This window comes from Sardina pilchardus, chromosome 18, assembly GCF_963854185.1.
Source record: "Sardina pilchardus chromosome 18, fSarPil1.1, whole genome shotgun sequence".
NCBI lineage: Eukaryota > Metazoa > Chordata > Actinopteri > Clupeiformes > Clupeidae > Sardina > Sardina pilchardus.
Window position 1 is genome coordinate 17,027,343 of NC_085011.1, and position 14,958 is coordinate 17,042,300.

The 14,958-nt window shown below is 49.0% G+C and overlaps 1 protein-coding gene across 1 annotated transcript in view; it reads right to left on the reverse strand.

Annotated features, from left to right (window-relative positions):
- lmbrd1 (LMBR1 domain containing 1) overlaps positions 1-14,958 on the reverse strand; it is an 88,839-nt gene that overhangs the window by 45,559 nt on the left and 28,322 nt on the right. The window contains exons 5-6 of the mRNA XM_062519783.1: positions 13,529-13,596; positions 8,210-8,295 (exon numbers count right to left, since the gene is read on the reverse strand). Of these exons, the coding sequence (XP_062375767.1) occupies positions 8,210-8,295; positions 13,529-13,596 (154 nt within the window). The remainder of the gene's footprint in view (positions 1-8,209; positions 8,296-13,528; positions 13,597-14,958) is intronic.

The following is a 14,958-nucleotide window of genomic DNA, read 5'->3' on the forward strand; positions in this document are numbered from 1 at the left end:
TGTATGTGTGTGTGTGTGTGTGTGTGTGTGTTTGTGTGTGTATGTGTGAGAGAGAGACAGACAGAGGGAGAGAGAGGTTTAACACCGGCTTATTGAATCAGACTTCAAATCATGGCGTCATCTCCCATTGAAACACAGGATCCATACACAGCAGTACACACCTTCCCCTAGAGCCCCAAATACATCATCTTATTAAAAACAAAACAAGCAAGCACCCTCCAGGGAGACGGAGAGAGAGAGAGAGAGAGAGAGAGAGAGAGGGAGAGGGAGAGGGAGAGGGAGAGGGAGAGGGAGAGGGAGAGGGAGAGGGAGAGGGAGAGGGAGAGGGAGGGAGAGGGAGAGGGAGAGGGAGAGGGAGAGGGAGAGGGAGAGGGAGAGGGAGAGGGAGAGGGAGAGAGAGAGAGAGAGAGAGAGAGAGAGGGAGAGAGAGAGAGAGAGAGAGAGAGAGATGGGGGGCACAATGCCAGCTGTCAGAGGGAGCGCCAGATGAGGAAGATGGATGGGCACATTGGGCAGTGACTGGTCTCGCTCCCTGTTAAGACCCCACCTGTCTAAGGGACCAAGGCAGCAGCACCACTACCTCCTTCACCTCCTCCTCCTCCATCTTCACCTCCTCCTTCTCCTCCTCCATCTTCACCACCACCTACGCTTCCTCCTCCTCCTCCTCCTCCATCTTCACCACCACCTCCTCTTCCTCCTCCTCCATCTTCACCACCACCTCCTACTCCTCCTCCTCCTCAGTCAGTAGCACATCCACCTCCTCCTCTCCATTCACCTCCCCTCCATGCACCAACATCTCATCATTGTTCTTCAACACGTCCTCCTCCTCCTCCTCCTCCTCCGTCACCGACACCTCCACCACCTCCTCTGCCTCTGCCTTACTCCAGCTCCCCCCCCCAGCCCCCCAGTGGAGATGCTGGCACAACACACCACGGCCTGGAAATCTGGCTCTTGGAGCTGGGAGATCGGTCCAAACAACAAGGTGGCGTCTTCAGCCGAAATGCTTCCGCACGCGCGGAATGCAAGCGGCTTTTTTTTTCATCACGAAAAGAAGAAAACGACAAAAGCTCAAACTCGAGCGTGGCACGCGACCCGGTCGCGCAAGAAGCCCCCCGACACAAACGGAGGCAAAACACGGACCAAAGATGAGCTCTACACCTGCTCACCGCCGTTGACGGAACAGAGAAAAGAAGGGAGGAGAGACAGGGGATAGAAAAAAAAGACGGGCCTTAAAAAAAAAAAAAAGAAAAAAGAAAAGAAGAGAAAAACAAGAGCTTTGAAGTCTGACAGCTGCATTGGGAATTACCATCTGAATAGGCGTTTCCTTTTTTGTGATCTCACCGCTTTTTGTTAAGTGGCGAGCTTGGTTATGGAGACAATGGCCGCCGTGTTCATGCTTGGGGAGAGCGCCTCTGTTTATGAACTCCCCGACAAAAGGCGGGAGGGATGGGAGGGATGTTTGCTGCCTGTGCGCTCCGGATCCTTCAACAGATTTTCCGGGGATTAGACATCGGTGTGTATATTGTCTATAATCGGCGGGTGCAGGGGCTTCACATCTGCAGTGCACTGCCTAGGACACAGGCGAGCGCTGGGAGGGAGGGAGGGAGAGGGAGAGAGGGAGAGAGAAAGAGAGAGAGGAGAGAGAGAGAGAGAGAGAGAGAGAGAGAGAGAGAGAGAGAGAAGGCCCTTATCTCCCAGAGCATGGAGCCCCCTCGGGTGTGTGTGTGTACACCAGGCGAAGTAGCAGAGGGAGAGGGAGGCATTTATTAAAGAGCTCCTCAGCTGGCTCTCTGAGTGCTTGTTTGTGTGTGTGTGTGTGTGTGTGTGTGTGTGTGTGTGTGTGTATGTGTATGTATTTGTGCGCGCGTGTGTATGTGTTTGTGTTTGTGTGTGTGTTTGTGCATGTGTGTGTGAGTGCGCAACTTGATACAATCATGCACACAAATAAACATATGCACACGTGTGCAAACACCGACAATAACAAGCCAAAGCACCACATTAGCACACATACAGTACATGATGCACGAACAACACACACACACACACATATACATATACATATATGCATGTTCATACAGCGTACTATGTACATACTGTATGTGGGTCATTCCGTGTACAACCAGACAGAATCCAGAAAAATGGTTGCTGCATTGTCTCAGATGTTGCTCACCGTTTGTCAACATATGTAATGTTTGGGTCCCAAAATGAAGACATGTAAAATACGTTTAGCTCACTTCCAATGTTCTCATATGTTCTATGGCCTTGGATTTCCAATTTATGTCTAAAAAGGTATTGTTTCTTCCCTGGCCAAACTTCAGTGGATCAAGCTCTCAGTAGGACTGGACCATTAAACGCTTGTACTGCACACCTATTGATTTAATATAATAATAGTACTAATAATAACAACACAATAATACTAATACTAATAATAATAATAATACTAATAATAATACGCTTTATCAGCACCTTCCATACACAGAGTGCAGCTCAGAGTGCTTTACATTTGGAACATTTAACATAATAATAGTGAAGATAATAATGATAACAACAACAACAACAACAACAACAACAACAACAATAAACCCCTATAGCATGTATTTTGTCTGCAAATACAGTGCTTTATCGACGAGCTGCAAATGTTTGTGGCATCCACAGCATATTGTGAGAAATGTAATGTAGAATGAAGCTGTGTGGTAATAGAACTCTATTTTAATATCTATGGTAGATCCTTAATACTGTATACATTAAACATCCACATACAGTATATACCCATAACTATTTCAACAGAGAATTTCAAGTTCATATTCGCTTCACTATATACCAAATATTGTTAGGTAACATTAACAAAATATTTAATTTCAAGAAAAAAACTATGATTGATACCAAATATCTTACAGGCCTTAGTTTTGGGTCCCATTCATGACAAAGACAAAGTCTGACCAAAATGAGACGGTGCAGTAACAACCTGATCTGATTTGACCTGGTAGGCCCCATGTGTGTGCATGCCATCAGCCACTCATAGACACTCTCGTTCACATTCACGCCTCTCGGGCATGTCGTCTGTACCGTGAGTGGAGCCGGCGGAGGGCTACGGTGGGGCGGGGGAGAGTTGGAGCGTGCCGCCGTTAGACACGTCCAGCACCTCCGCCACACCACCGTGGTAGCTGTGTAAGCCACGCCGCTTAGGGCGGGACAGAGCCTGGAGATGGGCACCAGCACATGGCGGCCAGTCAGTCAGTCAGTCAGTCAGTCAGTCAGTCAATCTCTCCCTCTCTTTCTCTCTTGCTAGCTCTCTCTCTCTCTCTGTCTCCATCTCTGTGTCTCTCTCTCTCTCTCTCTCTCCCTCTCCCTCCCTCTCCCTCCCTCTCTCTCTCTCTCTCTCTCTCTCTCTCTCTCTCTCTCTCTCCCTCTCTCCCTCTCTCCCTCTCTCCCTCTCTCTGTGTCTCTCCCTCTCTCCCTCTCTCTGTGTCTATCTCTCTCTCTCCTCTCTGTCTCTCTGTCTCTCTCGCTCACTTTGTCTTGCGTCAGCAGGCCGTCTCTCACGCTCGTTGAGGAAGAGCAGCAGCCTTCCTGCCAAGGCCTCTTAATGTGATGGGCTGGAAGAGCGATTACAAGAGACCAAAGAGAGAGAGATGGAGAGAGAGAGGGAGGGAGGGGGGGATAGGGGGGAGAGGGGAAGAGTGAAAGAGAGGGTGAGAGAGAGGGGAAAAGAGAGGGAGAGAGGGTAAGAGTGAAAGAGAGAGAGATGGAGAGAGGGGAAATGAATGAAAAAGAGAGTGAGAGAAAGAGAAAGAGGGAGAGCTAAGGGGAGGAGCGAGAGAGCATGAGAAGAAGAAGAGGGAAAGACAGAAAGAGGATGAAAGCAATGGGAGAGAGAGAGAGGGAGAGAGAGAGAGGGAGAGAGGATGAGAGAGAGAGAGGATGAGAGAGGGGGAAGAGAGGGGTAGGGCAAGAGAGGGAGAGAAAGAGATAAAGAGAGAGAGAAAAAAGAATGAAAGAGAATGAAAGAAAAAATAAAGAGAGAGAGAGCTAGAGGGAGAAGAGAGAGTGAATGAGAAAGAAGAAGGAAAGAGAGAAAAAGGATGAAAGCTACGGGAGAGAGAAAGAGAGCGAGAGAGCGAGAGAGCGTCTGAGACAGTTCGCCTGACTGGCCTCTGATGCATAATTAAGGTGCGATTGCAGATAAGATCTCCCCCTGGCCGATGGAATGAAAGCCAGACCCCCCCCCTCCACACACACACACACACACACACACACACACACTTCTCCCCGATATGGATCTGTCTATCTGTCTATCTGTCTATGGCAGCCTCTTGTCTTTCCCTGTGTGTTGGGCCCATCTCTCAGGCCTCACCTCTCCTCTAATAGGGATGCACATCACACACTGGCGGCCCCGGCCATCACCTCTGCTGCTTTTTTAACACTCATCTGAAGCTCGGCCAATTTGGGCCTTAATAGCGCCAGCCGTGTGTTTCTCCAGACCGGACCGGGCCGGACCGGACTGGACCCATGCATCTGAATAAATCAGTGCTGCAGATACTGTACACACACACACACACACCCTGGTAAGCAGGGGGCCTAAAAGCACTACTGCAAATATGTGCAGCTGGGCTACTGAGCTGGTGCTAGCGGGGGGTTGACGTGCGGGGGGGGGTTGTGGTCTACAATGTCGCACCCAACAGGTGGCAAGGTGGTGGCGGGTGGGGGGGGGGGGTGATCGCTCCGAGTGGATTCACATGACCGTATGTGCTGGGCTGATGACACCACCAGCACGGCAAGTTGCCGTTGGCAAGGCGAGCGGCAAAACGCGTCCACTGTGGCGTTGCTGTGGCGCCAACGCCTACCGTGCCCGTACCATACATCGGCATAAGTGCCCACGGGGACCTGGATTCAAGTTCAAGGTTACTTCCTGATCCCACCCCGTCTCTCTCCCCTAGTCACTTCCTGTCGGTCTCTCACGTTCCTATCAACAATAAAGGCAAAAAGCCCCCCTCCTCCCCCTAAAATAAATGTGCCCACTGTAGGGGCTGTAAGGGATCATCTTCTTGCCCCATCAGCAGGCTCTTCTCAGGTGCTGATCATGACAAACAAACCCCAAATGCCCCGCCCTGCGAGCCCTCGCATTTAGAGCCCCTGTTCCCCCTCAAAGAGAAACAGCCCTCTGGAGCAACTCTAATCATTAAAAGTAGGACTCCGGAGAGGGAGCCGCGGGAGACAAAAGAGTGAATTGAGAAAAAGGGGTTAGCGGGTAGAGGGGATAGGGGGCAGGCTTTGGGTAGTGTGTGTGTGTGTGTGTGTGGGGTGACAGCTAGAAGATTCCCCTCCAGAGGATGGTGGCTCTGTCACAGAGTTACTCAAGGCTATCATTGGATTACGCCGGATTGTTCCCCGGCTCTTTGTCTTGCAGGCTGGGGAGGCAGCGGAGAGAGTGAGAGAAAGAGAGAGAGAGAGAGAGAGAGAGAGAGAGAGAGAGACAGAGAGAGAGAGAGAGAGAGAGAGAGAGAGAGAGAGAGAGAGAGAGAGAGAGAGAGAGAGAGAGAGAGAGAGAGAGGGAGAGATACGGAGTGAAGGACTCTCTGTGGCTCTCTATGAAAATGACCACACATGTCGAGTAAGGAAACGCGCTCAGCTGTGGACCAAAAAACACTCCAGGCACCACGGTCAGCCGCCACACACACACACACACACACACACACACACACACACACACACACAGACCTACTTTATCCCATCAACACACACTCACCCAATCAAGGACCACATGGTGTGGTGGGATTGTGTGTGTGTGTGTGTGTGTGTGTGTGTGTGTGTGTGGTGGGGGGGGGGGGGTTGTGGAAAAGGACGTTGTCATCGTCACACTTGCCTTGATTTATGACCTTGAGGGTGGCGTGTGACATGAGCCAAAGCACATCTAACAGGAGGCCGCCTGGCCTCAACCTCTCACACACACACACACACACACACACACACACACACACACGCTGCATCACTCAGTCAGTGAGCGTGGCGGCCGCAGCAGAGGCAGGCCAGGCGGGGGCCGGTCAGGCTTGGCTGCACTGTCACACGAGTCCTAATAGCCACCCAGCATTGGCTGGGGCCGCCCAAATGAACAGTCTGCTGCAGACGGGGTCATAAGGGGGGTGATACTTAGCAAGGGACGTGGAGAGACCATGGGGGGTGGGGGGGGGTGATGGTGGTGGTGATGAGGGTTGACTTCCGTTTGCTCAATTAACCTACCATCTGGAGAGAAGAAGAGAAAAAATAGACTGCTGGGACGACGCACACCCAGCCCCCCCCCCCCCCCCCCCCCCACCACCACCACCACCACCACCAACAACTCTCTCTTGTGCGGTTTTGACAAAGAAAAGCAATAGCCTGTGGTGAACTCCTTCAGTGCCCCCGCCATGCCTCAAGATGCCAACAGAGACTCCGCAGAGTCAGGTGTGGAGGTGGTGTGTGTGTTTGTGTGTGTGTGTGTGTGTGTGTGTGTGGGGAGATGTGGGGATGTGGGGTCGTGTGGGGCGGCTGGTCAGATGGAGCTGGGGGGTGGTGTTGGTGGTGGTGTTGGTGGTGGTGTTGCTGTGACAGATGGGCTCAATTCCTGGGTGATCCCCAGATGCCGGAAGGCCTGGAGGTCAGCGTGGCTCCGCTACGGGAGTACCCGCCCACTGGCCTCCGCTTCCTATTAGTCTGAACAGGAACTAGTGTAGTGAGGGAAGAAACACCTTAGGACTCAAACACCAGAGCGGCGCACACACACACACACACACACACACACACACACACACACACACACACGTGCACGTGGGCACACATGCACACACACTAACACACGTGCACAAACATGCACACACACTAACACACATGCACACACATGCACACACACTAACACACGTGCACACACATACACACACGCACACACGCACAGCAATAAATGTATCCATATGAACAAGCACAGAGAAAATTCCAAGAGAAAAGGCCAATCGGAGCCACTTGTATACAACAAACATTCAAAAACAGGACTGTCTCCAGACAGCCATGATTACATTCAAATCATGTTTCAATAACAACCAAATAAATAAATAAAACAAAACCGGGGAGGCGAAAAACACTTTCACAGAATCTGCAGATAAACAGGAATGTGGCACACTTCTCAGAAGTCTACGGCGGAGGAAAGGCTCCTGAGTGACATTTCAAAAGCAAGGGATTTTTTCCCTAACCCCCATCCTCCAAGAACCCCCCCACCCCCCCTCCCCTCACCACCACCACTGCCACCAACTCTTGACGGCAGTGTGGCAGCATTCACGGGCGCCACAATGAGACAGGCTGACAGTGACGAGGCTAAATGTCGCCCACGTCAAGCCCCCGTGTCAGTCCATGCACACCACAGCACACCTCTTTCAGGCTCCAGTCCAGACGCCGCGCCTCCAGACACCATTAAGACCAGAGCTGCCTGAGACTGGAGAGGAGGAACAGGAACCGCTGCCTAGCCTAGCCTAGCCTAGCATGCTCACTATCTCCTTGGGACATACAGACCTAGGTTCAGCCAGAGCCATAAATGTATCTATAAGTGCATATAGATGTATCTATATGGCTCTGGGTTCAGCAAGGGAGGGGTGAACGTTCTAACAAAAGATTATTTTTCTCAAGGTTCTAAAATTCCATGATGAACCCCATGAACTCAGATACTAATTAGAATGTTCATTTTACAACATTCTAATCACCCTGGTGTAGGGGGAGGAGAGTGCTAAGTGTCAGCTGAGACGGTTGAAAAAGCAGGGTATTTCTTTGGTGTTAGCAACAACTCAAGGTTCTACATTTCCTGGGCATAGGAGCCCTGAAAAAGGCCCTAGCCGCTACGCGTGCACATTTTTAGGTCCTTGTTGGACGTGTGTCTACTTTGTATTAAAGACATTTGAACTTGTGGAGTGCCTTAGTTTGTCATAGAGAATTTATTTTTTCTCTTTTTTCTTACCCAAACTATTTACCTTGGACCAAAGAGCACCCAACAACAATCTACACATCTACTAAAGAACAAAGAGGACTGAGCACGCCACTGACCCTGAATATATGTTCTAAAATTCCTGTTGAATTCCATGAAGTCAGATACTCTCTTTAGACCATTCATTTGACAACATTCCCGTCACGTTATGTGCAGGGTTAAGGGAGCGCTAAGTGGCAAGTTAGGTGTCTTCTCTAGGCTACTTACGGTTGCCAAACTCTTCCACCAGGTACTGCATCTTATCCCACTGGGTGGCATTCTGGTTGGGCGGGGGCTGCAGTGGTATAAAAGCCCTGGGGGAGAAAATACAGAGAGAGAGTGTGTGTGAGAGAGAGAGAGAGAGAGAGAGGGAGAGGGAGAGGGAGAGGGAGAGGGAGAGAGAGAGAGAGACAGGTCCTCGTTAACAGTTGGCATTTTGCTCCCTGGCATTTACGCTCATACTGAACCATTTAAAAAGATCCATCTCTCTCCACTTTCCATTTTATTCTCCCGTCTCAGTACCTCAAGTCGGTTCATTCTACCCCTGCCATTTGTTAAATCACATCAAGTCACGCTACACCACCTGTAACAAAGCTTGCGCAAGTCAAATAAAAATAAGATTGACTTACTGACAGCAATAACATAAATCGATGTGCTGACAAATACAGAATCACTTATGGTCTGTAGTCAAGACAGATAAATAGTTACGATATGGCAAGGTTAGCCCATCAGGAAAACACACACGATAGAGATCCCCGTCTACCGACTGGCGGTGAATAGTGTTCAGGAGGAGATAGACTCGGATGTGACTGATAAAAGAGTCTGATAGAAGTTAGCTGAAAGTGCTTGCTGCAGCCTTAACTGAATATTCAATATTTAGCATGAATATTTCCAATCAATGTCTGGGTGAAATATAAGTTGGATCAAGTTTCTCATATTGACATCAAAGAAGAGTCAATGCATCTTTCAATAGGCAGTCTGGTCTTGTCTTCTGCAAATGTGGTATCTGATATTTGAAGGTTGCCCCCTGTCAACTGCTGATTTCACATCTCAGATGTTTTCGATGGGACTGGGCTTATTGCGGGCCTCTGGCCTATTACAGCGGCCTTTTGTATTTTGCCTTGGCTTTGGAGAGAAGCCGAACCATAGATATGAATACTCACTCACTGGTTTCCCATCTCTAACCATACAGATTGGGGTTTTTTCTGTGAAAAACACTCTCATTCACCCCCGGGTATTCCTTCATACCGTGACATGTTCAAGTGTTTTGGTAAATTGAAGCCTGGCAATTTCTTACAGTAGTGGGACTCCTGGATCTTTTACCCTATATCCCTGTTCCACTGAAGTGGACACAAATGGCACTGCAACTTGTGTCCGGGGCGACTTTGTCGGTTAACTGAATTTAGGAGCTTTTTGCCATGTCTTTGTCAGTACCTTTACATACTACAGTGTTGGTTTGTACAAAAATAACATTTTCTTTGCTTGATAAGTATGATCAGTGTTAATCAAGCAGATTACAGAAGATGAAATGCAGCGATGTTGACCAGGGGGGGGAAAAACGAAAGAACGCATTTTTAAGCAAAGCTAAATGACCAAAGGCATTTGTTTTCCTTCGCAAACGTGCGTCTAATGGTTTGGGAATTCCCAAGTTCTCAGCGTTGTCAACAGCCCACAGCTTCACGTGTACCAAACTACACTGAGAGGCGTGGGTACATCATGCAACTGTAACCACTTGTCAACAGGTCACCTCTCATGTGTACACACACATCGACATGATCCAGCCGCATGTTTCAACCTACACACCAGCACTTCTCTGTAGAAGTATCCGGAAAAATCGCTTTGCCCTGCCTAGATAACAACATCGCAGAGAGCCCAGGTGAAGGCGAATATTCCTCCAGCGCATAATGCTTTATTTATAACAGCCTGGAAACTTCCGGATGGCTTTTGTTTCAGGGTAATGCAGGAGGACAGGCTATCTCTAGCTTTAATTCACGCGGTTATTTATGTGGCTAACCAAATTGACCCGTGCTGGGGATCTTTTCAAGCATGAAAGCAATAGTGTCCAGCCGCACGGCTTCAAGCCGCGCTAATGAACCCGTGCTTGGTCTGAGCATTCTTTTCTTTCTGTTAAATGAGAGCATTAATCAAGCGCCTCGCTAATCTGTAAACATGCCAATCACAGCCAACGGAGGAAGCACCCGCCATGAATTAGCGGCAGCCACCAAACAATACTGCCTCACAAAACACAAAACAAAAGCCTGGGGCTGGGATATCTAGTGATCCACAACTTAACAGGCCCCGGATTCAGACGATAAACAAATAAGCAGTGTGTTTACAGGACTCTCGGCAAAGAGCTGCCTTTCATGGAGGGGGAAAAGAACTAAAGTGGAGGGAGAGTGAGAGTGCTGGCACATGCTACCCAGACGGAGGAGCTTGTGAGGCCAAACAAAAGAGCTGTGACTCGGAGAATGGAGAGCCACTGAGAGGACAACGAGCCTACCAGTCTGGTCAGGTATCACCGGTGGGGGTGTGGGGGGGAGAGGGAGAGTGAGAGAGAGAGAGAGAGAGAGAGAGAGAGAGAGAGAGAGAGAGAGAGAGAGAGAGAGAGAGAGAGAGAGAGAAAGAGAGAGAGAGAGAGAGGCAAAAAAGAGAGAGAAAAAGAGAGAGAGAGAGAGAGAGAGAAGGGCTGGAGGTAAAAGCCATCATGTTGCGCTGCACCTGAGAGCCCGGCAACAATTCCCAGCGCAGGACAAAGGGGCGATGGGGTGGTTCAAAAGGTAAAATGGACCCCAAATTGCTTCGGTCTCCAATGAATCTCCTTTTCTCAATCTCTCCCCCCCCCCCTCTCTCCTCTCTTTCTTTTTCCACGAGTTGTTTAAGTCTAGCCCTCTCGTCAACCCCCCCCCTCCCTTCTACGCCACACAACTCCATCATTTAACGCTTGAGAGCACATTTAAATTATATGATCTTAGCTGCAAGCATGCTATTGTCAGAAGTGCAACAAAAAAAAAAGATCCCATTATGTTTATGCTGTGCAGGCACCAGTGAACATAAACAGAGTAAACTTGAGGTTAAATGGGACAGCGTACAGGGCCATGTATCACTATAGATTTAGGTATCAAGTCACTTCGGGAATTTAATCACAGCTTGGCGGTGGGCAGGGCGACAGCACAGGCTGAGGTGCCGGGCTTCTCCAGGGGCCCGTTGCACAAAAGCAGAATTAAGACATCCGGGATAAGTTACTGAGCCGCCATCACTGAATCCTAAACAAGAGCATACCGGCTGAATTGGTTGCACAAAGACCAATCCAGGATGAGCAGACACGGATTCATCAAGCCAGGTGTAAGTTATTCGGTGTATGTGCGCGTTCTCGTTTCTCCCCCAATAACTCGCGGTTGGAATAAAAAAGACGCGAAAAATAGCGTCTTGCACACAAAGTGAACAACCGCTTTTGATATAGACTAACAACGAGGTAAAGTTTTACTTTTTTGGATGGGGGTTCATGATTATTTCTGTTACATAGCGGGAGTAGGTGTGGCAGATCAACTGAATGCAAATTTACGTATGCACCCACGTGTGATCTTCCTTGTCTCGGCACGCAACGTCATTAAGGAAGCGCTTTGCCACCGCAATACACAAAGTATCTTAATTTGTCTTAAGAGCCGAATTAGTTGAAAACACCTTCGAAAAATGTCCCCTCCACTTCCAATCAACTACCAGCCTACAGCAGCCTATTCATCAAACATCTGTCAAAAAAGAAGCAAACAACGAGTAGGCTATGTTATTAATTATAAGGCCACCATAATTTAAATGACATCCATATGGTATTAGGCAGACATTCTGCTGTGTTTTGCGAGTAAATGCATGTAGCAAATAATATATAAATGGAATCTACAGCTCTTTAAAAAAAATCACGTGGAGGTCTCATTTGAATGACAGCTAGCTGAACCAATCAGATAATGTAATTACCATTAGAATCAACTTATCTTGGATGTTAGCCTGGTCAGGAGCAGGCTAGCTCCACAGAATAAATCGCCATGGTAACTTATACCATAACATATCCTGCTGCCCCCTATCCCGCTTTTGTGCAACTGGATCACGGATAAATTGAGCCAGGATAACCAAGATATCCCGGGTTAATCCCTTATCCTAGTTTTGTGCAATAGGCCCCAGGTCTCCCAGGACAACAACAACAACAACAACAACAACAACAGCAGCAGCAACAGCAGAGGATGCAGCGGAGGGAAGGGGATCCAAAATCAAATGAGGAATCTTTAGGAGAGCGCTGTGGCGGTAACTCAGCCCGGTGTGCCGCTGACTGGGAGGCTTTCATCTCCCTGACTTCTGAGCACATCTTTAGCCAAATCGCAAAAAAACCCTAAAAAAATCTTATCAAGATTGACAAGAAATGGAAATAAAAATGTTTGCCACAAGCACAGAAACAGATTTGGAGGAGGCCAAAATCAGGTACAAATCTGTTGTCGACTCCCCTGTATCAAACTAACCGGGCCTAGAACATAAAGAGCTTTAGAAACAGGGGATAGAGCAGAAGCATCAATGGGGATGAATCCATAAAACATCCTTCATAAAGTACAACGATCGCAGATTATCGCCTGACAAAGACCCAGGGATGAAAGCGCCACAGCAGCACTTCCTCTTGAGCTGGGCCTCATCCTGCCCAGATTTGGGCCAGCTTTGGGCTGCTTTCGTTTCTGCTCACCACGCTAGCTATCCGCTGTGATGGAGGTGACTTTAGATCCATCCTTTCCAACACTGAGCTGCTGGGGAACAGACCCAAGCTCAATCACCAGAGCGCTCCTGCCCACCATTGTCCCCCGGACCCTCCCCGTGATTGGGACACTTCAATCCTGCCTCCTCTATCCCCAATCCTGCACTCGCTCAAAGCTCTCGCCTCGGAGATGAAAGAGAAAGACAGAGAGATAAAGAGAGAGAGATAGAGAGGGACAGGAAGAGAAAGAGAGACAGAGGGAAAGACAGAGAGAAAGACAGAGAGAGAGAGGGGATAGAAAGTGTGTGAGAGAGAGATAAATAGACAGAGAAGAATAGGGAGAGAGAAAGAGAAGGACAGAGAGAGAGAGAGATTTTATTTGATTTGATAAGATTTCTTCTTTTTTCTTTTCCCAAAACAGATATTGTATCTGTTGTATTGTCATACTGTATGTCCGCTTTGGCAACACTTCATGTCTGAGTCATGCCAATAAAGCTCCTTTGAATTTGACATTTGAATTTGAGAGGAGAGAGAGAGAGAGTGAGTCACTGTGCCACCCAGCTGGGTCCTCTGCCTTGTGCCCTGTGCTGGTCTTAAGAGCCGACTGGCGATGGCGTGTGGACAGGTGGGCAGGTGGGCCGGTGGGCGGGCGTGGGGTTCTAAAGTGACAGGCGTCCGGATCTCATTAGCGGGGCTTAATGACATACGCCGGGTCTCCACACAGCACGGGGACGAGGAGATGAGATGAGGAGACGAGGAGATGAGGAGATGAGGAGATGAGGGGACGAGGGGACGGGCCCTGGGAGCTTCACACTTACCCAATTAGCAGCAGCGCCGCGCAGATGATGACGAATCCAATTGTGTACTTGAGCGCATTTTTCACTTGCTGTAATGAAGAGAGAAAAGCTCAGTGTACATAATCAGCCGTTAATAGAATCAAAGTTTGTCTGGGGGCAAAGGGGTGGGTGGCTTATTTGTGGGTGTGTCATGTGTCGTGCGTGTGTGCGTGTGTGCGTGTGTGTGCGTGTGTGCGTGTGTGCGTGTGTGCGTGTGTGTGCGTGTGTGCGTGTGTGTATTTATGTGTGCATGTCTGTGTGGGGGGCTCTACAGAGAGGAAGAGGGTAGAGGGAGAGGGAAAGGGAGGGAGAGCGAGAGAGAGAGAGAGAGAGAGAGAGAGAGAGAGAGAGAGAGAGAAAGAGAGAAAGAGAGAGGATTGGGGGGAGGCGGGGTTAACACTCATTTATTGAGCCAGGATTCAGCCAGGAAGATTGGAGGCAGAGAGATGGATGGAGGGAGAGAGAAAAAGAGGCATGGGAGACAAGGAGCGAGTGAGAGGGAGAGCAATTCACAACAATAGCTCCTGAGTGGGGACAATGAGTCACAGTGAGGAAGAGGGGGAGAGGGAGAGAGGGAGAGAGAACAGGGTGAAAGAGAGCGGGAGAGAGAGAGAGAGAGAACAGGGTGAGAGAGAGAGAGAGAGAGAGAGAGAGAGAGAGAGAGAGAGAGAGAGAACAGGGTGAAAGAGAGAGGGAGAGAGAGAAACAAGAGAGAGAGAGAGAGAGAGAGAGAGAGAACAGGGTGAAAGAGAGAGAGAGAGAGAGAGAGAGAGAGAGAGAGAGAGAGAGAGAGAACAGGGTGAAAGAGAGAGGGAGAGAAAGAAACAAGAGGGAAAGGGAGCAAAGCCCAGTATCTGTTCGGGACTGACAGAGACATTGTCTATTTCTCTCTGTTTCTCTGGGCCCTGCGGTTTCAAAGGAGATCCTCAGCGCACACACACTCTCTCCCTCTCTCACACACACACACACACACACACACACACACACACACACACACACACACACACACACACACACACACACACACACACACACACACACACACACACACACACACACACACACACACACACACACACACACACACACACACACACACACACACACACACACACAGAGAGACAGAGAGAGAAAGTGCCTTTGTCAGCTCAAAAATCAACAGCAGGAGAAATAAAAGGGCCTGCTGCATGTTATCACCACATCACTATGCTGTCCTTGGAGACAAAGATTCCACACTTCTGCAAGCTATCCTGCAGAGGGAATAAGAACAAGCTTTTTGGGGACAGGAGCACCTTCCTGCAGTTGAGTCACTGACTCTTGATGTAGGAGGCCCATTTAAAAGCGTGGCGAATTTGAGAGGGTTTTAGGATTTCTATAATCAGAATAATATAATAACGATGGCTGTCTTTAAA